This window comes from Artibeus jamaicensis, unplaced genomic scaffold (genome assembly GCF_021234435.1).
Source record: "Artibeus jamaicensis isolate MK-2021 breed Jamaican fruit bat unplaced genomic scaffold, CSHL_Jam_final contig_414, whole genome shotgun sequence".
Classification (NCBI taxonomy): domain Eukaryota; kingdom Metazoa; phylum Chordata; class Mammalia; order Chiroptera; family Phyllostomidae; genus Artibeus; species Artibeus jamaicensis.
In genome coordinates this window covers 2,490,273-2,515,254 of record NW_026521822.1, presented here as the reverse complement: position 1 = coordinate 2,515,254, position 24,982 = coordinate 2,490,273, and the positions used below count along the sequence as shown (strand labels likewise).

At 39.8% G+C, this 24,982-nt stretch overlaps 1 protein-coding gene across 2 annotated transcripts in view; it reads left to right on the top strand.

Moving 5' to 3' along the window:
• The window catches only part of GTF2F2 (general transcription factor IIF subunit 2), a 171,855-nt gene that overhangs the window by 103,633 nt on the left and 43,240 nt on the right, over nucleotides 1-24,982 (top strand). For both annotated transcript variants that reach the window (XM_037147365.2, XM_053665402.1), the window contains exon 6: nucleotides 24,430-24,529. In XM_037147365.2, coding sequence (XP_037003260.1) covers nucleotides 24,430-24,529 — 100 coding nt within the window. The remainder of the gene's footprint in view (nucleotides 1-24,429; nucleotides 24,530-24,982) is intronic.

Sequence of the window (24,982 nt, the reverse complement as noted above, 5' to 3'; positions counted from 1 at the left end):
TCTAAATCTATAAAGCATTAGTGCAACCAAACGAAAACAAAGTGGAGATTCAGCTGCCTGCTGCCGCAAAAGCTAAACTTGTGAGACAGATGCTGGTGCATAAGGAAAGAGGTGTTAACCTGGAAGAATGACAGACTTCTGTCTCAAAGCCCATGTTCTCAGCAAATCAAGACAAAAGCCAGTGTCAAGAGATCCTGCTCCAATTGAAAGTATAGTCCTCTGGAGCTTGCAGGTGGCTGCTAAAGTGTCATAGTCCCCATCCACGTAGCTTAGCTTCTTTTTGGCTGCTGTCCATTTCAGGATGTCTCCTGGAACCTGTGTATGGAACCTACCAAGTCATGGACCATGGTCCCATGCTCCCAGGTGAGACAGCACATGAATTCAAGGTCTAGTGCATTACCAGGCTGGGGAAAGAGACAGACTACCCCTTAGAGGCCAGGATAGTGCACCTTGCAAGTCCAGGTCATAAGCAAGCAGAAGCCTCTTTGTTCCTCCTGTGATTGAATTAGCTGGGGTGTGGTGAAGGCTAGGTGATTTCTCAAAACAACCAATCAATCAACTTCCCAAACTTTACACACCTCACGTGGGTCTGCCAACCAATCCCTTCTTTCCCCAGGCTAGATTGACAGGCCACTTTGGTCCAGCACCTCTCCCTATGCCATTTGACCTCTGTGGTACCTGTGCCTACCTTCTGGTCTCACCCACAATCTGGCACTGAAATAAGGAGGTGTGGCTCTTTTTTGCTATCCAATTATCTTCCTGGTTTCTTCCTCTAAGAACCAGCCCCTGCCACCATCTTGGCCAATGGGGGAGACTCCCTGGTGCTCTGGGCAGACTATCTTCTGGTAACCTCAGAACTATTTTTACCAAAATCTTGTTTAGAAACTCTTCTATTTGCTTAGTTCATTGTTTTTGTACTAAAATCAGTGTTAAAAACCTAAGTTTGAATTGAACCAGGTAATATTTTATGCACTCTAGAAAAATAAAACTGAAACACTTCTATGGTGCTTTTTTCCCTCTACTAATAGCTAGAAAATTATATTACTGAATTCATAAAATTATATATTCAATTTTTCATAAATCTGTCCAGAGGCTCTGTGTAAGAGAAAATTTGCATGCTGGCCAGGTAGCTTCATGTAAATATTACATAATAATCCACATTAAAACAGAAGGCTGCTTATCAGCAAGTCAGTGGATAAGCAGTTTGAGAAGCTTATAAAAAAGTAGTTACAGCTGAATGTCTGCGGAGAGGGCTGGCAACATGAGCTGACAAAATCGTAAAGATTTTAGTGTAATAATTATTCTCAGCACTTTATCAGTATGATAAACATATCATACTGATATGATATGTATTTCTGTTACAAAACTGAGTTAATTTTATTAATGGTAATTTATAAAGATATTTTCTAAAGATTTTACTTATTCATTTTTAGAGAGAGGGGAAAGGAGGAAGAGAGGGAGAGAAATATCAATGTGTGGTTGCCTTTCATGCACCCCCATCTGAGGACCTGGTCTGCAACCCAGGCATGTGCCCTGACTTGGAATTCAACCAGCCACCTTTTGTTTCGCAGGCTGGTGCTCAATCCACTGAGCCACACCACCCAGGGCTAGAGATTTCTTTTTTTTTAATAATATGAAATATTATTTATAAATGTAAAATCTGCATGAGACTTTAAACTCTTAAAACCAAGTTGCAATCTTAAATTCATTTATCAGTATGGATGTGTTTCAATCCCTAATAAAAAGAAATGGCTTTTGCATTGTTTATATTACAACTCATACATTAGAGTTCATCATTTTGGCATAGTGAAAGGCCTAACTAGAGTTATTTTATTTCATTCTTTGGACAAATTTAGAAGGGAAAAAAGGATTACTTATCTTTATTTTTATTTCTAATGTGTTATTAGTGGTTTCAAATGCTAGTGAACCTAATAAATTCAATGGGAATTTTATTAAAGTAATTATGTTCATATACTTTAATTTCTATATCTGTTTCATGCCTTTGCTATAATACTTATTTTACTGCTTATAAAAATTACAAAGCTAAAAATTAGAGAAATAGAAAAGTGGTACTAAAAAGGAACTCTTATTGTAGCAGTCTTCTACGTAATTGCACTATATAGATTTTAAATCTCTTTAGAGAAAGTAGCCAATCTAATTATTTCAGATAAAAAATGCTTCCAGTGTGTCCAAAAAAAGTCCAGCCACTGTTAATATAATGACAGTGGTTTGCAGAATATTGATGTAATATGTCAGCAAAGGAGAGGACTGGAATGTGCTTGTGTGAACAATGACTTCCCCATACTAGTCAGTGGGGGCAGTAGATGCTGTTGAGTGACCATGTATACTATGTGGCTGTCACATACAAAACGACTGAGTGAGTAGAGCAGCAAATCTGCATCAAATTTTGCATTAAGCTTAAACATGACTCCCTGAAAACTATTTTGATGATTCAGAAAGCTGCAGCTATGGTCAACTAGTGATTGGTAGCTTCATCATGACAGTGATGTATCATATATCACATCTGTCTCATGCATAGTTTTTTGGTGAAACATCAGATCACTCTGGTTACTCACTCCCTATATAGCCCAGATTTGGTACCCTGAAACATACCTTTTCCCAAAACTGAATTCAGCTTTGAAAGGGAAAAGATTTCAGATCATCAAGATTCAGAAAATACAGTGGGGCAGCTGATGGCAACTGGGAGAACTATGTGAGGTCCCAAGATGCCTACTTTGGAGGAGAATGAGGCATCATTGTCCTGTATATATCTTTCTTGTATCTTGTATCTTCTTTAATAAATGTCTCTGTTTTTCATATTGCATTTTGGATACTTACCGAGTAGACTTTATTGGTGAAGAGCACTGGACAAGGAATCATGAATTTTTGAACTGTATGGTCATGAACAAGTCACCATTACAATGGAACTTAATTAATGATTTGAATTATATTATTCTCATACGGAAGAATTCAATTCATTGTTAAGTCTTTCATTCAAGAGTTGCTATCAGGGGGAATCATATGAAATTGCTAGTTCTATAAAAAATTTTTAAAAATCACAGAGAGAGGGGAAAGGCAGGAGAAAGAGAGGGTGAGAAATGTCAGTGTGAAAGGAAAACATCAGTTAGCTGCCTTCAGCAAGCAGGCATGTACTCCAACCTGGAATCTAACCTATGACCTTTCAGTTTGTGCGATAATACCCAACCAAATGAGTCACACTGGCCAGAGCCTGAAGTTGCCTTGTTTGTTATGTGACTTTGGGCCAGTGTATTTGCACTTTCTCACAGGCAGCGCCAGTGCTTTCTGCTCTTCCTGCTTCTCTTTGCCATGAAACTTTTCTCTTACTTGCCTTCTCCAAATATCAGATCCTTTTCCCCCTTGGGAGGCATTGTTTACCTCCTTAACTGCTTTACTCTCTCCTTTTCAAAAATGAAATCAAACTCTTAATACACATTCTTTCGTGAAACATCACTTTAAGAATAGGTTAAATTACTTCCTGCCAAGATGGAGGCATAGGTAGACACACTGTGCCTTCTCCCATAACCAAAAGGAGGACAACAATAATTTTAAAACACAAACAACCAGAATTGACAAAATCGAACTGTATGGAAGTCCAATAACCACAGAGTTAAAGCAGAAACATTCACCCAGACTGGTAGGAGGGGCGGAGACGGGCAGCTGGGCAGAGAGGACTCACAGTAAGGCAGTGGCTGGGGGACCCAGCAAGGCAGCAAATTGTGGAACAGGCGGTCCCACATTCACCTGCAGATATACTAGGAGGAACAACTGGGTAGCTAGACAGACTGCACAACCTAGGGCTCCAGCTCAGGGAAGTAAAGCCTCAAACCTCGGATTGAAAACACTGGTGGGGGTTGAGGCAACAGCTGGAGAAACTGCCAGCCTCACAGGAGAGTTTGCTGGAGATACCTACAGGGTCCTAGAATATACACAAGCCCACCCATCTGGGAAAGAGCACTAGAAGGGCCCACTTTGCTTGTAGGTAGTGGAGGAAGTGACTGAAAACCGTCAGAGTGCCAAGCAAGCGCCATTGTTTTCTCTCAAACCCCTCCCCCACACACAGTGTCACAATGCATCGATGTGGGTTGCCCCACCCTGCTGAACACCTAATGCTCCTACCCTTACCACATAACAGGCACACTGAGACAAAAACAAAAAATGACCCAAATGAAAGAACAGATCAGAGCTCCAGAAAAAATACAACTGAGTGACAAAGAGATAGCCAATCTATCAGATGCACAGTTCAAAACACTGGTAATCTGGATGCTCATAGAATTGGTTGAATATGGTCTCAAATTAGATGAAAAACAAAGGCTATACTAAGTGAAATAAAGGAAAATGCACAGGGAACGAACAGTGACGACAAGGAAACTGTGACTCAAATCAACGATGTGGACCAGAAGGAAGAAAGAAACATTCAGCCAGACTGAATGAAGAAACAAGAATTAAAAAAAAAAAAAAACTGAGGAGAGGCTTAGAAACCTCTAGGACATCTTTAAATGTTCCAACATCCAAATCATAGGGGTACTAGAAGGAGAAGAGGGAAGAGCAACATGTGGGAAAGTTATTTGAACAAATAATAAAGGAGAACTTCCCCAATCTGGCAAAGGATATAGACTTCCAGGAAGTCCAGGAAGCTCAGAGAGTCCCAAAGAACTTGGACCCAAGGAGGAACACACCAAGGCAGATCATAATTAAGCTACCTACAATTAAAGATAAGGAGAGAATCCTAAAAGCAGCAAAGGGAGAGAGTTACCTACAAAGGAGTGCCCGTAAGAATGTCAGCTGATTTCTCAAAAGAAACCATACAGGCAAGTAGGGGCTGGAAAGAAGTATTCCAAGTCATGAAAGTCAGGGACCTACATTCAAGGTTACTCTATCCAGCAAAGCTTTCATTTAGAATGGAAGGGCAAATAAAGTGCTTCCCAGATAAGGTCAAGTTAAAGGAGTTCATTATCACCAGACCCTTATTATTAAAGGGATTTATCTAAGAAGATAAAAAATATGTAAAACAGTAAAATGACAGCAAACTCAGTTACTGACAACCATATCTAAAACAAAAACTAAGCAAACTAGAACAGGAACAGAATCACAAAAATGGAGATCACATGGAGGGTTAGCAGCAGGGTAGTGGGATGGGGAATGGTACAGAGAATAAGTAGTCAGGGGGAGGTTAACAATAGTATAGGAAATGTAGAAGCCAGAGAACTTATATGTATAGCCCATGGACATGAACTAAAGGGGGAAATGTGGGTAGGAGGGGTGTGCAGGGCGGAGATGAGTAAAGGGGGAAAATGGGACAACTATAATATAATCAATAAAACATTTAAAAATATAAATAAAATAAAAATGGAATAGCTGAAATTGTAATCAAGTGCAGCTATAGCACAGAGGATAGATAAATAATAAAATAAGGTTATGTACCTTACAAAATAACTCCTACATTGGCTGTTGCTCATGGAAACATTTACTGTTGAGTGTTTTTGTAGTTGTTTAATTCTGTAGTTGATAGATTAGCAAAGCAGTATTACTTAAGATTTTCTGCTTAGACATGAAAATAGTCTACGTGTATAAAATCAGGCATTATTGTGGTATTTGTTAATATAGCATTTGGTCTTTTCCTTTGTAATCTGATTGTCCAATAAAGGTGTCATTTGTTCATTTCCTTAACAAATATTTATTGAATTACTTTGACATGAGAAGTACTGTATGTACTAAGGAGATAAAAAAAGACTCGTTTGCTAATAATTTTTTTTCCCCAATCTGTCAACAGCTTAGAGCAGTACAGTTTGGTTTTCTTTTTTGTCATTTTGTTAGATCTTAGAGTATATAAGGTCTATATACTCATTTATAGAGTATATAAATCTTTTAAAATTATGTTATTGATTATGCTATTATAGTTGTGCTGATTTTCCTTCCTTTGCCCCCCTCCACGAAGCACTGTCCCGTACTCCAGGCAGCCTCCCCATCATTGTTCATATCCATGGGTCATGTGTGTAGGTTGTTTGGCTATTCCAGTACTTTATATCCCCATAACTATTCTGTAATTACCTATTTGTACTTCTTTTTCTTTTTTTAATATATTTTATTGATTATGCTATTACCATTTTTTCATTTTTTTCCTCCCCTTTATTCCCCTCTGCCCTGTATCCCATCCACCACCATTATTCCCCCCACCTTAGTTCATGTCCATGGGTTATACACACAAGTTCTTTGGCTTCTCCATGTCCCATACTATAACCTCCTACTGTCTATTTTGTTCATACCACTTATGCTTCTTATTTCCTGTACCTTTTCTCCCATTCTTCTTTCACTCACCCCACCCCTGCTGCTGATAACCTTCCATGTGATCTCTGTGTTTTTTTAGGATTTTATTTATTTATTTCTAGACAGAAGGGAAGGGTGGGAGGAAAAGAGAGAGAGAAACATCAATGTGCGGTTGTCTCTGGTGTGCCCCCTACTGGGAACCTGGCTCGAAGCCAAGGCATGTGCCCTGCTGGTAATCAAACCACCAACCCTTTGATTTTCAGGCTGGTGCTCAATTTATTGAGTCACACTAGCCAGGGCCAACATCTTTATTTCTATGAATCTTTTCCTTTTCTAGTTGTTTGCTTAGTTTTTGTTTTTTAGGTTCAGTTGTTGATAGTTATCAGTTTGTTGTCCTTTTACTGTTTATAGTTTTGATCATCTATTTCTTAGATAACTCTCTTAAACATTTATATAATAAGGGCTTGGTGATAATGGACTCTTTTAACTTGACCTTATCTGGGAAGCACTTTATCTGCCCTTCCATTCTAAATGATAGCTTTGCTGGATAGAGTAATCTTGGATGTAGGTTCTTGCCTCTCATGACTTGGAATACTTCTTTCCAGCCTCTTCTTGCCTACAAGGTTTCTTTTGAGAAATCAGCTTGTAGTCTTACGGGCACTCTTTTGTAGGTAACTGTCTCCTTTCCTCTGGCTGCTTTTAAGATTCTCTCCTTATCTTTAATTTTGGGTAATGTAATTATGATCTGCTTTGGTGTGTGCTTTCTTGGGTCTAACTTCTTTGGGACTCTGTGAGCTTCCTGGACTTCCTGGATGTATATTACCTCTGCCAGGTTAGGGAAGTTCTCCTTCATTATGTTTTCAAATAAGTTTTTCATTTCTTTTCCTCTTCTACTTCCGGCATCCCTATGACTTGAATATTGGAGCATTTAAAGTTATCCTGGAGGTTCCTATGCCTCTCCTCATTTTTTTGAATTCTTGTTTTTTCATTCTGTCTGGTTGAATGTTTCTTCTTTCTGCTCCAAACATTGATTTTAGTCCCAGATTCCTTCCCTTCTGTGTTGGTGACCATATTTCACTTTTCAGAGGCTACACTTTTTCCTCTATTTTGTGACTGTATTCAACCATTTCTGTGAGGAACCTGATCACCTGTGTTTTGAACTCTGCATCTGGTACATTGTCTATTCTTTATCACTTAGTTCTGTTTTTGAATTCTGATCTATTCTTTCTTCTTTGGCTCTTGGCTGGCTTTTAATCACTTCTCTCCTTACTCACAAGCAAATTGGGAACTTCTGGTGCTAATTCCTGGGTGGGTAGTTTTGTGTACCTTCTAGGGCCCTGTGAGTCTCTCCAGTGAACTCTCTTGTAAGGTTGGGAGTTCCTCCAGCCCCCTGAACCCTCACAGATTTTTTCAGTCAAAGTTTTTCAGCCTCTTTCCTTATACTGGAACCCTGGGTCGCATGGTCTGGTTCACTCCCCAGTTGTTCCTCCCAGTTTATTCATGAGAAAATGTGGGACCACCTGCTTCACCAGCTACTGCCTTTCCTAGTCTACCAGCTGCCACCTTGCAAGTTCTCTTCACCCTTACTGCCCATCTCCACCCCTCCTACAGGTCGGAATGAAAGTTTGTTCTTTAACTCCTTGGTTTTTAGACTTCCATACAGTCTAATTTTCTGGCAGTTCTGGTTATTTTTTGTTGTCTTTCTTTTTGTTGTACAAGGAAGCAAAGTGTTTCTACCTGTGCCTCCATCTTGGCTGTAAGTTATTTGTACTTCTTAATATCCCACCTCTTCACTATTCTCCCACATTGCCCTCCTGTCTGGAAATCATCAAAACACCTCTGTATCGACTATTCCAAAAAATCCAAAAGGATGGAAAACTCCCAAACTCTTTTTATGAAGCCAGCAGCATCCTAATTCCAAAACCAGATAGAGACACAACAAAGAAAACTTCAGGCCAATATCGCTGATGAACATAGACACTAAAATCCTCAACAAAATATTGGCAAATCACATCCAACAATATATCAATAATATCATACACCATGACCAAGTGAGATTCATCCCAGGGATGCAGGGATGGTTCAACATTCGCAAAACAGTAAATGTAATTCATCACATAAACAAAAGCAAAGACAAAAACCACATGATCATATCAATAGACACGGAAAAAGCTTTTGATAAGATACAACACCCATTTATGATAAAAACACTCAGCAAAGTGGGAATAGAGGGAGCATTCCTCAATATAATAAAGGCCACATGCAAGGGACCTACAGCCAACATCATACTCAATGGGAAAAAACTAAAAGCTTTTCCACTAAGATCAGGAACAAGACAAGGATGTCCACTCTTACCACTTCTATTCAATATAGTATTGGAAGTTTTAGCCACAGTGATCAGGCAAGAAAAGGAAATAAAAGGCATCCAAATAGGAAAGGAGGAAACAAAACTGTCACTGTTTGCAGATGACATGATAGTGTACATGGAAAACCCTATAGACTCTACCCCAAAACTGCTCAAACTAATTAATGAATTTGGCAAAACAGCTGGTTACAAAGTCAATATCCAGAAATCAAAGGCATTTGTGTATACCAACAATGAAACAGCAGAAGCAGAAATCAAGGATAAAATCCCATTCGATATAGCAAAACCAAAAATAAAATATCTTGGAATAAACCTAACCAAGGAGATAAAAGACCTGTATGCAGAAAACTACACAACACTGAAGAAAGAAGTCGGCATAATCAATAAAAAAATAAATTAAAAAAAAAGAAAGAAATCAAGGAAGACACAAACAAATGGAAACATATACCATGTTCATGGATTGGAAGAATTAACATCATCAAAATGTCCAAAGCAATTCACAGATTCAATGCAATACCTATTAAAGTACCAATGGCATATTTCACAGACATAGAACAAACACTTCAAAAATTTATATGGAACCATAAACGACCCTGAATAGCAGCTGCACTCTTGAGAAAGAAGAACAAAGTAGGAGGGATCACAATACCTGATATCAAACTGTATTACAAGGTCACTGTAATCAAAACAGCCTGATACTGGCATAAAAACAGGCACATAGACCAATGGAACAAAACAGAGAGCCCAGAAGTCAACCCAACCTTCTACAGTCAATTAATATTTGACAAAGGGGGAAGTAACATAAAATGGAGTAAAAATAGCCTCTTTAACAAATGGTGTTGGGAGAACTGGACAGCTACGTACAAAAAAATGAAACGTGAGCGTACACTTACACCATACACCAAAATAAATTCATGGTGGATAAAAGACTTAAATATAAGCTGTGAAACCATTAAAGTCCTAGAGGAGAACATAGGCAGGAAAATCTCAGATATTTCACACAGCAGCATATTTACTGATATGTCCCCTAGAGCAAGGAATATAAAGGAAAGAATAAACAAATGGGATCTCATCAAAATTAAAAGCTTCTGCTTGGCTAAAGAAAATAGTATTAAATTAGCAAGACAACCAACTGTATGGGAAAATATATTTGCCAACGATACTACAGACAAAGGTTTAATCTTCAAAATATACAAAGAACTTACACAACTCCACTCTAAGAAGACATCGAACCCAATTAAAAAATGGGCAAAGGACTTGAACAGACACTTCTCCAAGGAGGACATACAGAATATCCAGAGACACATGAAGAGATGCTCAATATCGCTAGCCATCAGAGAGATGCAAATTAAAACCACTATGAGATACCACTTCACACTGGTCAGGATGGCTATCATAAACAAAGCAACAAACAACAAATGTTGGAGAGATCGTGGGGAAAAGGGGACCCTAGTTCACTGTTGGTGGGATTGCAGGCTGGTGCAACCATTATGGAAAACAGTATGGAATTTTCTCAGAAAAATAAAAATCGACCTGCCTTTTGACCCAGCAATTCCCTGCTAGTATTATATCCTAAGAATCCTAAAACATCGATTTCAAAGAACCTATGCACCACAATGTTCATAGCAGCACAATTTACAATAGCCAAGAGTTGGAAGCAACCTAGGTGCCCGTCAGTAAATGAATGGATCAAAAAATTGTGGTACATATAACACAGTGGAATTCTATGCAGCAGAAAGAAAGAAGGAGCTACTACCCTTTGCAACAACATGGATGGAACTGCAAAGCATTGTGCTGAGTGAAATAGGCCAGGTGTTAAAAGACAAATACCATATGATCTCACCTTTAACAGGAAGCTAAACAACAAAACAAACAAGCAAGCAGAATAAAAACAAGACACTGAAATGGAGAATAGGGGGACAGTGACCAGAGGGGAGAGGGGAGGGAATTTAAAGGGGAAAAAAGGGGGAGGGATTTGGAGGAACAAATATGAAGGACACAAGGACAAGAACTAAGGGGGGGTGGAAATGGGAGGGAGGTGGGGAGCACAGGGCAGGGGGGCTGGGATGGGAGAAATAGAAAACTGTACTTGAAAAATAAGTAAATAAAATAAAATAAAAAACACCTCTGTATCCATGATTCTTTCTCTGTTCTTATTTCCATTGCTTTTTAGGTTCAATTGTTGATATATTTGTGTTTTTTGCCATTTTATTGTTGTCTGTTTTTGGTCTTTTTCTTAAGTAAGTCCCTTTAACATTTCATTTAATAATGGTTTGATGATTATGCACTTCTTTAGTTTTTTCTTGTCTGGGAAGCTTGCTATCTGCCCTTTGATTCTAAATGATACATTCGCTGTAGGTCCCTGCCTTTCATGACTTTGAACATTTCTTGCCAATCTCTTCTAGCCTACAATGTTTCCTTTGAGAAATTAGCTGACAGACTTATGGGAACTTGCAAGTAGTTTACTAACTGCTTTTTCATGCTTTTTTTTAAAGTTCTCTATCTTTAACCCTCAGCACTTTAATTATGATGTGTCTTGTTGTGGGCCTCTTTGCATCAGTCTTCTTTGGGACTCTCTCTGCTTCTAGGACTTGCATGTCTATTTCCTTCACTAATTTAGGCAAGTGTTCTTTCATTACTTTTTTCAAATAGTTTTCCATTTTCTTATCTCTTTCCTTCTGGCACTTTTTTTTGCACCCCTATGATGTGGATGTTGGAACACTTGATGTTGTCTTAGAGCTTGCTTATACTGTTCTCATTTTTTAATGCTTTTTTCTTCTTGTCCTAATCGGTTGTTTTTTGCTTCCTGGTGTTGCAAATCATTGATTTGATTTTCAGCTTTATACACTGAACTGTTGTTTCTCTGTAAATTGTTTATTTCAATTACTGTATCCTCTTTTTCTGACTGCCTCTTTTTTATGCTGCCGAAGTCCTCACTAAGTTCCTTGAACATCCTTATAACCAATATTTTGGCTCTGTGTCTGATATGTTGCTTAAGTCCATTTCAGTTAGCTCCTTTTTTGGAATTTTGATCTCTTTTTTCATTTGCACTGTGTTTGTCCCCTTGTTTTGACAGACAGCCTTTCTGTGGGTTTTTTTCCCTTTGTATTAGGTAGAGCTGCTGTGACTTTCTGTCTTGGTAGTGTGGTTTAGTATAGTACGTGTCCTGTAGAGTCCAGTGGCACAGCCTTCTCTGTCATCCAAGTAGGGTACTTGAGGTGTACCCTTCATGTGGGCTCAGTGCACCCTTCTCTTGTATTTGAGCTTGGTTGCTTTTGGAAGATCAATGGGAGGGATTTACCCAGGCCAGTTAGCTTCAAGGACTGGCTTTGAGCACTTACCACCAACCTCTTCCCCCTATGGATTTTCAGCTATTCAGGGTTGGGTGGCAGTGCTCCAGAGTGGTGTATAGCTGTCCACTGTGAGGTAGCCCTGGGGTTTCCCAAGTGGTGCAGGCCATGGTCAGCCCTCACCTTTGTTGTGTCTGGGGCTACCCTGACTGAGCTGTAAATCAGTCTGTGATGGCTGCTAATTGTGCTCAGCTTGGAGATTCCCAGGTGAAGCCAAGCTATGAATCTAGGCTGGTTGCAGATAGTGTGGGGCCTAGGGCTCACTGAGACCAGTTGTTGCTTGTTTGAGAGGATTTAGGAAGTCGTGCAGGATGAGTCTAGACCAGCCATTCATATGGAAAAGCACCGTGGGTTTCATGGGGTAGAGTCTCTGGGGATCTCCAAGGCTGGTCAAACAGTATTTTAGCCAGATTGATAGTCTCAGATATGGCACCTGCTTGCTGACTCTGCAGGGGAGGGTTTAGAAAAGGGACAATGGCCTCTGCTCACCTTGATGGCAGACACTTTAGTTTCTCCCTGTATACCACTGGTGCCTTCCAAGCTGCTACCCTGGTGCTGGAGGTCAGAGGGAGTAAGTCTTTGTGGGGGTTCTTTCAGAGGAACTGCTTGGGGTTCCAGCAGTTTTTTACACAACTCAGTCATTGCCAGTTTTTTTTTCAGCCAGAAGTTGTGAGACTTATCTTCCTGCCATTGGAACAGTAGGCAGGGGGCTGGTGTGGGACTGGGACTCCTTACTCCTGAGATATTCCTCCCCAGTTTTTATCCACCTCACCTGTGTGAGGCACCAGCCCGTTCCATGTCTGTGCTTTTCCTAGCAGTCTAGAATGGACATGGTTTCTTTAATTTCATAGTTGTCGGAAACTTCCATTCAACTCAATTTCTGATAGTTCTGAGTAATTAGTTGTAATTTTGATGTGGTTGAGTATGTAAATAAATTTTAAAGTATAATGAAGAATTTCAAGTAAAATTTTTTTTTGATAAATATGATTGTGAACCCTGGCTGGTGTGGCTTAGTGGATTGAGTTCCAGCCTGTGAACCAAAGGGTCTCAGGTTTGATTCTCAGTCAGGGCACATGCCTGGGTTGCAGGCCAGGTCCCCAGTTGGGGGCATGAGAGGCAACCGCACATTGATGTCTCTTTCCCTCTTGCCCTCCCCTCTCTCAAAAAAGTAATAAATGAAATTTAAAAAAACAGCTGATTCTTAAATAATAATTCTCAAAATACTAGTAATTCAGTGAGTCCTAGCCCTCTGAGAGTGTGGAAGTATATTATAAATTGTCCTGGAGTGGTGGTGGTAATCAGCACAAGGTTTTGGGTGGTTTTTTTTTTTTTTTTTGATGGTTTATAAGACAAAGGTAAAACCAGCCTGATGGCATCTAAATATTACAGATATTATTTTCCTATTAGTCTTTCTTGAAAGTAACACTACATTTTAAGTTTTTCTGAAAAACTTAAGAACCACTTTTTTCATAGGTCAGGATAGTAAAACTTTTGGCTTACTCCCAGCATGGTCTGTACAACCTATAGCCATACAGTCCAGTGTACAGTTTGCTGTTCAACCAAATGTTTCCAAATCATATTATTTGGTACAAACCCAGATAAATTTTATTTTCACTTTGAAGGCATGTTGAGGTCAGTGATGTTTAATTTAGTGTATTGTTCAGTGGTGAAGTGGAGTTTCAGGTTTTTCTGATACTTCATAAAATAATGTTAAATGAATTATTTATTAAGCAAAGAATGCTGCTAAATTATATTTAACTATTCAAGGTTAATTAAAGTATCTGAAGGTTTAGTTCTTTAAGAATATGTTATATATTCAGTCCATAGATTAACCTTTTTAATTTTGAATCATAAGATAATCCTCTTTTAATTAAAACAAAATTTAAATATATAGTTAAAAGGTTAAATTTTTATGTGAGCTTTTTATTTTTAAAATGTTAATTCAGTGTATTTCTTTATATACTTAAAAGGTTAATAAATTCTTTGAGTATGAAAATGGTATGACACCTGGATGATGCCATTTGCTTGTACAACTGTTGTGTTGAAATTGAAAGAATGCCACATGAACCTGCTGTCATGATCCAGTGGCTAGAAATAAATTCTTCAGAGAAATATAAGTGTGAGAGTATGACAGGAATTAGCTACTGTTTATAAAAAGGCACATTCACCTAAACAAACTGAAACCCTGAGGAATTTTCAGATTGCAAAGTAATGGGAACAATCATTTAATGCAGATGAAAGGACCTGGCATATGCTTTTCTCTTTGAATATCTCATTAAGATTAAATTATGGAGTGAGGTGATCGAGACATGGACAGTGATTCAGTGGCAGCATAACAGATAGATTACCATTTAGAGAGGCCAAACCTCTGAGAATTGGTCACACTAGGGGATAGGGCTAAAGTTAGAACACGGAAGTGTTCAGGAAAAGGCTGCGACGTAGTTATATTATTTTAGAAGTGTTTTTTGTAAGAAGTTACACATGATTAATTCTAATACTTTGTAAACATTCCTGTATGTCTTCACTTTATTCCCTCTAAATGGTTATCTCTTAATCTCTTGGAGATATCTTATCAACTTGGAAGAGTCATTTTTACCCAGTCTTCTTGCCCAACCTCTCACAAGCATGAGCAGTTCTGTTCCAGCTTACCCTTCTTCTTCTCACACCTTGGAGTTAATATTCACATCACAGCAGCATGCAGTCCATTGCCATAATAACCACTCCCCTGTCTCTTTTCAGTACTGCAATTACTAGTTATAGATAAGCATTTGTTCAGTGTTGGTCTTCCACTAGAGAAAGTCTAGTCTTTCTTTTTCTTATCCTCACCTGAGGACATGTTGATTGATTTTTAGAGAGAAGGGAAGGGAGGGAGAGAAATATGGATGTGAGAAGAAAAAATAGATCAGTTGCCTCTAGTTCATGCCCTGACGGGACCAAGCCCACAACCCAGGAGTGAGCCCCAACCAGGAACCAAACCCATGACCTTTTGGTTTACTGTACGACATTCCAACTAACTTAGCCACACTAGCCAGGGCACAAGTCTTTTTATTTACTGGGTCATTCCCAACCTCTAACCTATGACCTGGCAGAGATAGATAGGCACCCAATAAACACTTGTTGGGAGAAGCCAGCAGGCAGCTCCTTCTGAAATCTGGTCAGGGCACTGTTGCGGCCTGATGCAGATGTGGGAGATAAGCCGGGACTAGATCCTAGAGGTACATGAAATCATGTGAAGAAGGTTGTTTCATCTAAGAACAGTTAAGAGGCCATTGAAGGATTGTAGGTCCAAGCCCATCTTTGGGTAGACATCTCTCTTCTAGACCTCTAGATAGTGCTTTTTTCATGGTTCATAGAAAGTGTATTTGTCATATGAAAAGCAAACATTTGAATTATGGTTATACATATAGTAAGTTTCTATAGCCATTTCTAGAGTACTTTATTATACTTTATAAATAATTGGAAGAATTAAATATTTATATTTCAGTAGACAAATGAGTATACTGAATTTGGGTTTGTAGGAAAAACAAAACCTACAATATTTGTAGCTTTCAATTTAAAAAGCATTTAAGAGATGTCTAATATCTTCTGAGTCATTTAATATACCTAAACATAGGTAGAAGCAAGTAGCTAATAAACTTCATCCAAGAAATATAATACTAAGGATGTTATTAAAACTTAAAGTTTTGCTTTTGAAGGAATTTTAAAGAAAATTATTTTTAGTTCCTATTTTTATTTATTTTGGCTTAGGCAGCAGAAATTTGTTTTCTCACAGTTCTGGAGACTTAAAGTCCAAGATTAAGGTGCCTACAGGATTGGTTCCTTTGGGGGCTGTAAGGAAAGGACCTCTTCTAGGCCTCCCTCCCTGGCTTGTGGATAGTCATCTTCTGTCTTCCCAAATCTCTTCCCTCTGTACAGATCAGTGCCCAAATTGCCCCTCCTCCACCTTTATCTTGGATCCTTGAACATGCACTGCTTTTTTTTTGAAGTGTATTTTATTGATATGCTATTACAGTTGTCCCAGGTTTTCCCCTTTTGCCCCCCTATGCCCAGTTACCCTCTTCCCTCCTACAGTCCTTGCAACCCTTAGTTTTTTGTCCATGGGTTTTGCCCGTAAGTTCTTTGGCTTCTCCATTGCCTATACTGTTATTAACATTCTCCTGCCTTCTCAGTGCCTACCCAGTTATGCTTCTAAATCCCTGTACCTTTACCCCTATTTCCCCCTTCCCCCTCCCAGCTGACAATCCTCCAGATGATCTCCATATCTATGATTCTATTCCTGTCCTAGTCATTGGCTTAGTTTGTTTTTGTTTTTCAGGTTCAGTTGTTGATAGTTGTGAGTTTGCTGTCATTTTAATGTTTGTAGTTTTGATCTTCTTCTTCTTAAATAAGTCCCTTTAACATTCATATAAGGGCTTGGGGATGGTGAACTCCTTTAGCTTTACCTTCTCTGGTAAGCTCTTTATCTGTCCTTCAGTTCTGAGTGATAGCTTTACTGGGTAGAGTAATCTTGGTTGTAGGCCCTTGCTTTTCATCATTTTGAATATTTCTTGCTACTTCCTTCTTGCCTGCAAAGTTTCTTTTGAGAAATCAGCTGACAGTCTTATGGGAACTCCTTTGTAGTTAACTCTGCCTTTCTCTTACCGCTTTTAAGGTTCTCTGTTTATCTTTATCCTTGACATTTTAATTATGATGTGTCTTGATATGGACCTCTTTGGGTCGCACTTCTTTGGGACTCTTTTTGCTTCCTGGACTTGTATGTCTATTTTCTTTGCCAAATTAAGGAAGTTTTCTTTCATTATTTTTTTAAATAAGTTTTCAATTTCTTGGTCTTCCTTTTCCCCTTCTGGCATCTCTATGATTTGGATGTTGGCACTTTTGGAGATGTCCCAGAGTCTTCTTAAACTCTCCTTGTTTCTAGAATTCTTTTTATTTTATTTTATTTATTTATTTTTAGAGAGAGAGAGAAAGGGAGGGAGAAAAGGAGAGAAACATCAGTGTGTGATTGCCTGTCATGTGGCCCCCACTGGGGGACTTGGTCCACAACCCAGGCATGTGCCCTGCCTGGGAATTGAACCAGTGTTGTTTCTAGAATTCTTGTTTCTTCATTTTGTTCTGGTTGAATATTTAATTCTTTATGTTCCAAATCGTTGATTTTAATCGCACCTTCCTTCCCTTCACTGTTGGTTTCCTGTGGATTTTTCTTTATTTCTGTTAGTAGAGCCTTCATTTCTTCCCTTATTCTCTTGCTGTATTTATCAATGAGATCTTTGAGCATAATGACCACCAGCATTTTTAACTCTGTGTCTGATGGGTTGGTCAGACACAACTCTGTATCTGTGTCACATTACAAAATCCTTTTTCTGGAATTTTGTTCTGTTCCTTCATTTGGGCCATATTTCTGTCTCCTGATTTTGGCAGCCTTCCTGTGTCTGTGTACTAGGTAGAGGTGCTTTGATTCCATTTTAGAGCACCTGTTAAGTCAGATCAGGTGGAGCCTTGAGCATTTACCAGGGTAGGGCAACTGTGGCTCTAGGAGTGAGGGTAGGGTCAAAGGGATAATGCTGTTGCTGGCTGACTTCTGGGTGCTTGCCTGGCCCTCACCTCATTTCCTGTCACTTCACTCACTTTGTACATACAACTGGCACCCCTCCAGCTGCTGTCCTGGTTGTGGTTCCCAGAATAGGTGGGTTTGCATATGCACCGACAGTTTCTTCTGCCACCCCAACCTCTACTGGGTTTACCACCAGAAATTATGAGGCTTTCTTTTTCCCAGCACTGAAGTCCTTTTTCCGAGGCTGTGCACTCTGGCCTAGGGATGGGCTCACTCACTCACAAGGTGTGTCCCTATTTTTTATCCACCACACGTGAAAGTAAGCTGGTGCCTCTCCACTCCTCCACCCTAGCTCCACACTGAGTCTTCTCTGCCTTACTCTCTGTCTCTGCCCCTCCTACCTGTCTGGATGAATAGGCTATCTGCCTAAGCTTCCATCTTGACTGGAAGCTAATGAACATGCATTGCTTTTAAATAGCAAACATGTTTATGCTTTCAGATGAACCTAAGAAACTTTTCTTTAAGAAAATCTACTTCACCCTGGCTGCTGTAGCTCAGTGGATTGAGCACAGGCCTGCGAACCAAAGGATCGTGGTTCAGTTCCCAGCCAGGGCACATGCCTGGGTTGCAGGCCAGTTCCCAGCAGGGGATGCACAAGAGGCAACCATACATTGATATTTCTCTCCCTCTCTCCTTTCCTTCCCTTCTAAAGAAAAATAAATAGGGGACTTCCGCCAAGATGGAGGCATAGGTGGATGTGCCGTGCCTTCTCACACAACCAAGTTTAGAGACAACTAGATATTAGCAACAGAAAACACAGCCAGAACACGGAAAATTGAACTTTTCGGAAAGTCCGTTAACAACAAGTTCTTCAGCCTGACTGGTAAGGGGTGAAACCAGCGGCTGGTGAAGTGGAGTTGCACAGGAGGACTCGGTCAGACGGACTCAGGCGCACGCAGAATCCAGTTGCAGGGATGGACCTAGTGAGCGACCAAGAGAGCAACCAGACGAGCGACCGCGGGGGAGACAGTGGGGGAGCGGTGCTGCATGTTGACTGTGGTCGCGCATTTGTGCTCGGGTGGACAGGCGAGGGAGTGGGCGGTTGGACCAGGGCCGGGCAGGTCCCCGCAGCTAGCCGCAGCGGAGGGCACAGCCATTCCCCCGCTCTGACCCCACCTCCACATACAGTGTCATAACCCAGCGACTCTGAGTGGCCCGGCCCCAGTGAACCACATAAGGCTCTGCTTCTCACCCAGCAACACAAAACAGCAGAGGGGGCCGCCATTTCCCCGCTCTGACCACACCCCCACATACAGCATCACAAACCAGCAACCTGGGAGTCCAAGGCGCCGCATCTCACACTTAAAGGGCGCAAAGAGACCAAAAATGTCGCAAGAAGATCTCAAAGACCCAGAGCCCATAGATCTAAGCACTGAAGAAATAGCAAAACTCTCAGACACAAAGTTTAAAACACTGGTAATCAGGATCCTCACAGAACTGGTTGGTTATAGCCACAAATTAGACAAACATATGAAGGCGAAACTAATTGAAATGAATGGAATTGCACAGGAATCCAATAGTGATGAAAAGGAAACTGGGACTCAAATCAATGGAGTGGACCAGAAGAAAGCAAATAATGGCCAAACAGAAAAGAGTCAAGAAGCAAGAATTCAAAAAAATGAGGAGAGTCTTAGGAACCTCCAGGACATCTTTAAACGCTCCAACATCCGAATTATAGGGGTACCAGAAGGGGGAAAGGCACAGCCACCAGTGGAAAACTTATTTAAACAAATAATAAAGGAGAATTTCTGCAACCTGGCAAAGGAAATAGACTTCCAGGAAATCCAGGAAGCTCAGAGAGTCCCAAAGTTGGACCCAAGAAGGAACACACCAAGGCACATCATAATTACATTAGCCAAGATTAGAATGAAGGAGAGAATCCTAGAAGCAGCAAGAGCTAAGGGGTCAGTCACCTACAAAGGAGTTCCCATCAGACTCAGCTGATTTCTCAAAAGAGACCTTACAGGCAAGAAGGGGCTGGAAAGAGGTACTCCAAGTCATGAAATCCAAAGACCTACAACGAAGATTGCTCTATCCAGCAAAACTTTCATTTAGAATGGAAGGACAGATAAAGTGCTTCTCAGATAAGATCAAATTCAAGGAGTTCATCATCACCAAGCCCTTATTATATGAAATGTTAAAGGGACTTGTCTAAGAAAAAAGAAGTTAAAGAAACATGAACAGTGAAAGGACAACAAACTCACAGTTATTAACAACCACACCTAAAACGAAAGCAAACTAAAAGGACAGCTAGATCAGGAGTGGAAACATAGAAATGAAGATCTCAAGGAGGGTTAGCAACAGGGGAGTGGGAGGAGGAGAAGGGGGGAGAAGGTACAGAAAATAAGTAGCATAGACAGTAGATAGAAAATAGAAGGGGGGCAAGAATAGTATGGGAAATATAGAATCTAAAGAACTTGAGACACATGGTCATACACTAAAGGGGGGGTAATGGTGGGGATGGGAGGGTAGGGTGGAGGGGAATGAAAGGGGGAATAGAACAACTGTAACAGCATAATCAATAAAAAAAATTTTTTTAAAAGAAAAATAAATAAAATCTTAAGAAAAAAAAAGAAAGTATACTCCCTCTTTGGATTATAAATAAAATGAATGCTTATTGCATGAAATTTAGAAAACATACAGAAATATTAAAGTGTATCAATTCCAATTTCTTCCTTCACACCTTTTATGTTCCACTCTTTTTAAAAAAAAGGCAAAAAACCTTTTTTGGTATTTATTGAGTAGGCAATTCTCTAACATGGTTCTCAGTTTCTTTGCTGTGACCATTGCATCCCACTAGTTCCTTTTGGGTTCATTTTTCTTTTTTTTAAGATTTTATTTATTTATCTTTAGAGGGGAAGGGAAGGAGAGAGGGAGAGAAACATCAATGTATAGTTGCCTTTCGTGCATCCTCTGCCGGGAACTGGCCTGCAGGGAACCGGCCTGCTACCCAGGCATGTACCCTGACTGGGAATCGACCTGCGATTGTCTGGTTCACAGGCCTGTGCTCAATCTACTGAGCTATAACAGCCAGAGCCCCATTTTTCTTTCTTTTTTTTAAGTTGATTTTTAAAGAGAGGAAGGAATAGGGAGAGAGAGACAGACTTCGATTTGTTATTCCACTTATTTATGCATTCATTTGTTGCTTCTTGTGTGTGTCCTCACGTGGAGCTTGAACCTGTAACCTTGGCATATCAGGACAATGCTCTTACCAACTCGACTATGCAGCCAGGGCTTTCATTTTACTTCTGAACAAATTCTTGAGTAGTTCTCTCATTAAGGATCTATCAATGATAAACTGCTTTTTTGTCGAAAAATACTTTTATTTCACTCTTATTCATCAGTTATAGTCTAGCTAGATATGGTTGGTAATATTTTTTCTTATAGTGCTTTAACTATATTCTTGTATTCTGATATCTTGCTGATGAGAACTCTAGAGGTGCAATGATATATTTTGTTTTTTTTTAAGTCACCTTGAAAAACTTTTTTTACCCTTAAAATGTTTCTTAGATTTACTATGCTGATATACCAAATGAATTACTCTAATTTTTTAAAAAGATTTATTTATTTATTTATTTATTTATTTATCTTTAGAGGGGAAGGGAAAGAGAGAGAGAGAGAGAAACATCAATGTATGGTTGCCTTTCATGCATCCCCTGCTGGGAACTGGCCTGCAGGGAACTGGCCTGCAACCCCAGTATGTGCCCTGACTGGGAATCGAACCGCGATTGTCTGGTTCGGAGGCGCGGGCTCAATCCACTGAGCTACACCACCCAGGGCTCTAATTTTTAAAATAAGAAGTAAATGGTGGACTTCTGCCAAGATGGAGGCATAGGTGGAGAAACTGTGCTTTCTCACACAACCAAGTTTAGAGACAACTAAATATTAGCAACAGAAAACACAGCCAGAACACGGAAAATTGAACTTTTTGGAAGTCTGTTAACAACAAATTCTTCAGCCTGACCAGTAAGAGGGGCGAAACCAGCAGCTGGTGGAGCAGGGTAGCACAGGAAAACTCGGTCTGGCGCGGAATCCAGGCACAGGGTTGGACTTAGTGAGAGACCCAGCGAGCAACCTCGGGGAAACAGCGAGGGAGCAGGGCTGTGGGTTGACTGTGGTCACACATCTGTGCGTGGATAGACAAGTGAGGGAGTGGGCGATTGGACCGGGACCCAGCGGGTCCCCGCGGCTAGCGGCAGCGGAGGGCGCAGCCATTCCCCCGCTCTGACCCCACCTCCACATACAGTGTCATAACCCAGCGACTCTGAGTGGCCCGGCCTCAGTGAACCACGTAAGGCTCTGCTTCTCACCCAGAAACACAAAACAGCAGAGGGGGCCGCCATTTCCCCGCTCTGACCACACCCCCACATACAGCATCACAAACCAGCAACCTGGGAGTCCAAGGCGCCGCATCTCACACTTAAAGGGCGCAAACAGACCAAAAATGTCGCAAGAAGATCTCAAAGACCCAGAGCCCATAGATCTAAGCACTGAAGAAATAGCAAAACTCTCAGACACAAAGTTTAAAACACTGGTCATCAGGATCCTCACAGAACTGGTTGATTATAGCCACAAATTAGACAAACATATGAAGGCGAAACTAATTGAAATGAATGGAATTGCACAGGAATCCAATAGTGATGAAAAGGAAACTGGGACTCAAATCAATGGAGTGGACCAGAAGAAAGCAAATAATGGCCAAACAGAAAAGAGTCAAGAAGCAAGAATTCAAAAAAATGAGGAGAGTCTTAGGAACCTCCAGGACATCTTTAAACGCTCCAACATCCGAATTATAGGGGTACCAGAAGGGGGGAAAGGCACAGCCACCAGTGGAAAACTTATTTAAACAAATAATAAAGGAGAATTTCTGCAACCTGGCAAAGGAAATAGACTTCCAGGAAATCCAGGAAGCTCAGAGAGTCCCAAAGTTGGACCCAAGAAGGAACACACCAAGGCACATCATAATTACATTAGCCAAGATTAAAATGAAGGAGAGAATCCTAGAAGCAGCAAGAGCTAAGGGGACAGTCACCTACAAAGGAGTTCCCATCAGACTCAGCTGATTTCTCAAAAGAGACCTTACAGGCAAGAAGGGGCTGGAAAGAGGTACTCCAAGTCATGAAATCCAAAGACCTACAACGAAGATTGCTCTATCCAGCAAAACTTTCATTTAGAATGGAAGGACAGATAAAGTGCTTCTCAGATAAGATCAAATTCAAGGAGTTCATCATCACCAAGCCCTTATTATATGAAATGTTAAAGGGACTTATCTAAGAAAAAGAAGTTAAAGAAACATGAACAGTGAAAGGACAGCAAACTCACAGTTATTAACAACCACCCGTAAAACAAAAGCAAACTGAAAGGACAGCTAGATCAGGAGCAGAAACATAGAAATGAAGATCTCAAGGAGGGTTAGCAACAGGGGAGTGGGAGGAGGAGAAGGGGGGAGAAGGTAGAGAAAATAAGTAGCATAGACAGTAGATAGAAAATAGATGGGGGGGCAAGAATAGTATGGGAAATATAGAATCTAAAGAACTTGAGACACATGGTCATAAACTAAAGGGGGGTAATGGTGGGAACGGGGGGATAGGGTGGAGGGGAATGAAGGGGGGTAATAGAACAACTGTAATGGCATAATCAATAAAAAATAAATTTAAAAAATTTAATAAAACACAAAAACTAAAAAAAAAAAGTAAATGGTAAAGTGTGAGTCATTAATATGGTAACATTTAATCCAAAGCAAAATTACCTAAAATTGCTACTTAAATATATACCTATGGTAAAGTGCTATATTTTGTAATACGTTATACACAGCATCTTGTGTTTATTTTTGCCTTTTTTTTTTTAAGTGAAATTTTGGGCCTGGCTGCTGTGGCTCAGTTAGTTGGAGCACTGTCCGTTAGATGAGAGGTTGTAGGTTCAATCACCAGTTGAGGCATGTACAATCCCCAATCTAGGCTTATATAGGAGGCAACCACAATGTTTCTGTCCTCATATCAGTGTCTCTCTCCCTCTCTAAAAGCATGAAAAATGTTCTTGGGTGAGGATTTTAAAAAATGATATTTGAATTATATTTTAATACAGATGAAGTCCTGTAATAGACCAGTGCTGTCCAATAGAAGTTACTTTGGTGGCAGAAATGTTATATATATCTGCATTGTCTAATAAAGCCACCACTAGACCCTGAGCGGAAATAGATTATTTTTTAACTTACCCTTATCTCTTACCAAGTGAATAGAAATTTTGAATTAATAACTTGGTTAGTTCTAAGCCATGTGATTTAAGATAATTCATTTTTACATGCAGATTTTTTTCAAAAATTTAAAGATGATTAGCTTCTTTGACTATACAGTATAGGGTTAGAAGTACATTGAAGTTAAGAACAAACTGACAGTAACCAGAGGGGAGGGGATAGTAGGCAGGGGGGAAAGGGCGAAGGATTCACAGGAACAGGTATAAAGGACATACAGACAAAAACAGGGCTGAAAGTGGGGAGGGAGGTGGGAATGCCTGGGGTGGTGGGGAGGGGTGAGGGGAGAAGGCAGGAAACTATACTTGCACAATAAAATTTTAAAGTATTTTTAAAAATAAAAATTTAAAAAAGTAAGTTATAGAATTATAATGAGAATGTATGTTTAGCTTATAGTCTGATTTCTATATTCAGGGTGTTCTCGAAGTGTTATATTAAGGTTGGTATATCTTCTGAGGTTACTTTTTATAAAGTACTAATTCTTAAATGAGAAGAATTATAGGAACAACTCTTAAGGTTTCAGTCTTTTAAACAAGTGAATTTGTTAATAATGTCTTCTGTTTTTCAGATTGCAAATAGAAGAATCTTCTAAACCTGTAAGGCTGTCACAACAACTGGACAAACTTGTGACAACCAATTATAGACCTGTTGCCAATCATCAATATAATGTAAGTCTGTCTTTCTTCATTATATCTTTCTTCTTTTCTGCATGATAGACCTATCTTTCAGAGGCTTGAGTTATCCAAACTTAATAAGAAATATGACAATTTGCCAAACATAGAGTAGATATTCACTCTATATCAAAGGTGGCAACACACAAGGCCTTGAGGCCGAATCTGGCCAGGCACCTTGTTTCTGCCCAGTGGCAGCACTGAGCTCTCACATAACTGTTAAGGAGTAGTTACATTTATACAGTCCTAAAATTACATTTGGCCCTTTGAAGGTACCCTCAGGGCTAATATGGCACCTGGTGAAAATGAGTGTGACATATATCCTAAGTTACACTATTCAAACTACTCTTGATGTTTTTCAAAGAAATAAAACACTTCATTTTTCAATGTTTCTAATGTTTTAAATTATGGTGTTCTTAATAAATAATAGTTTTACTTTAAATTTTTTTC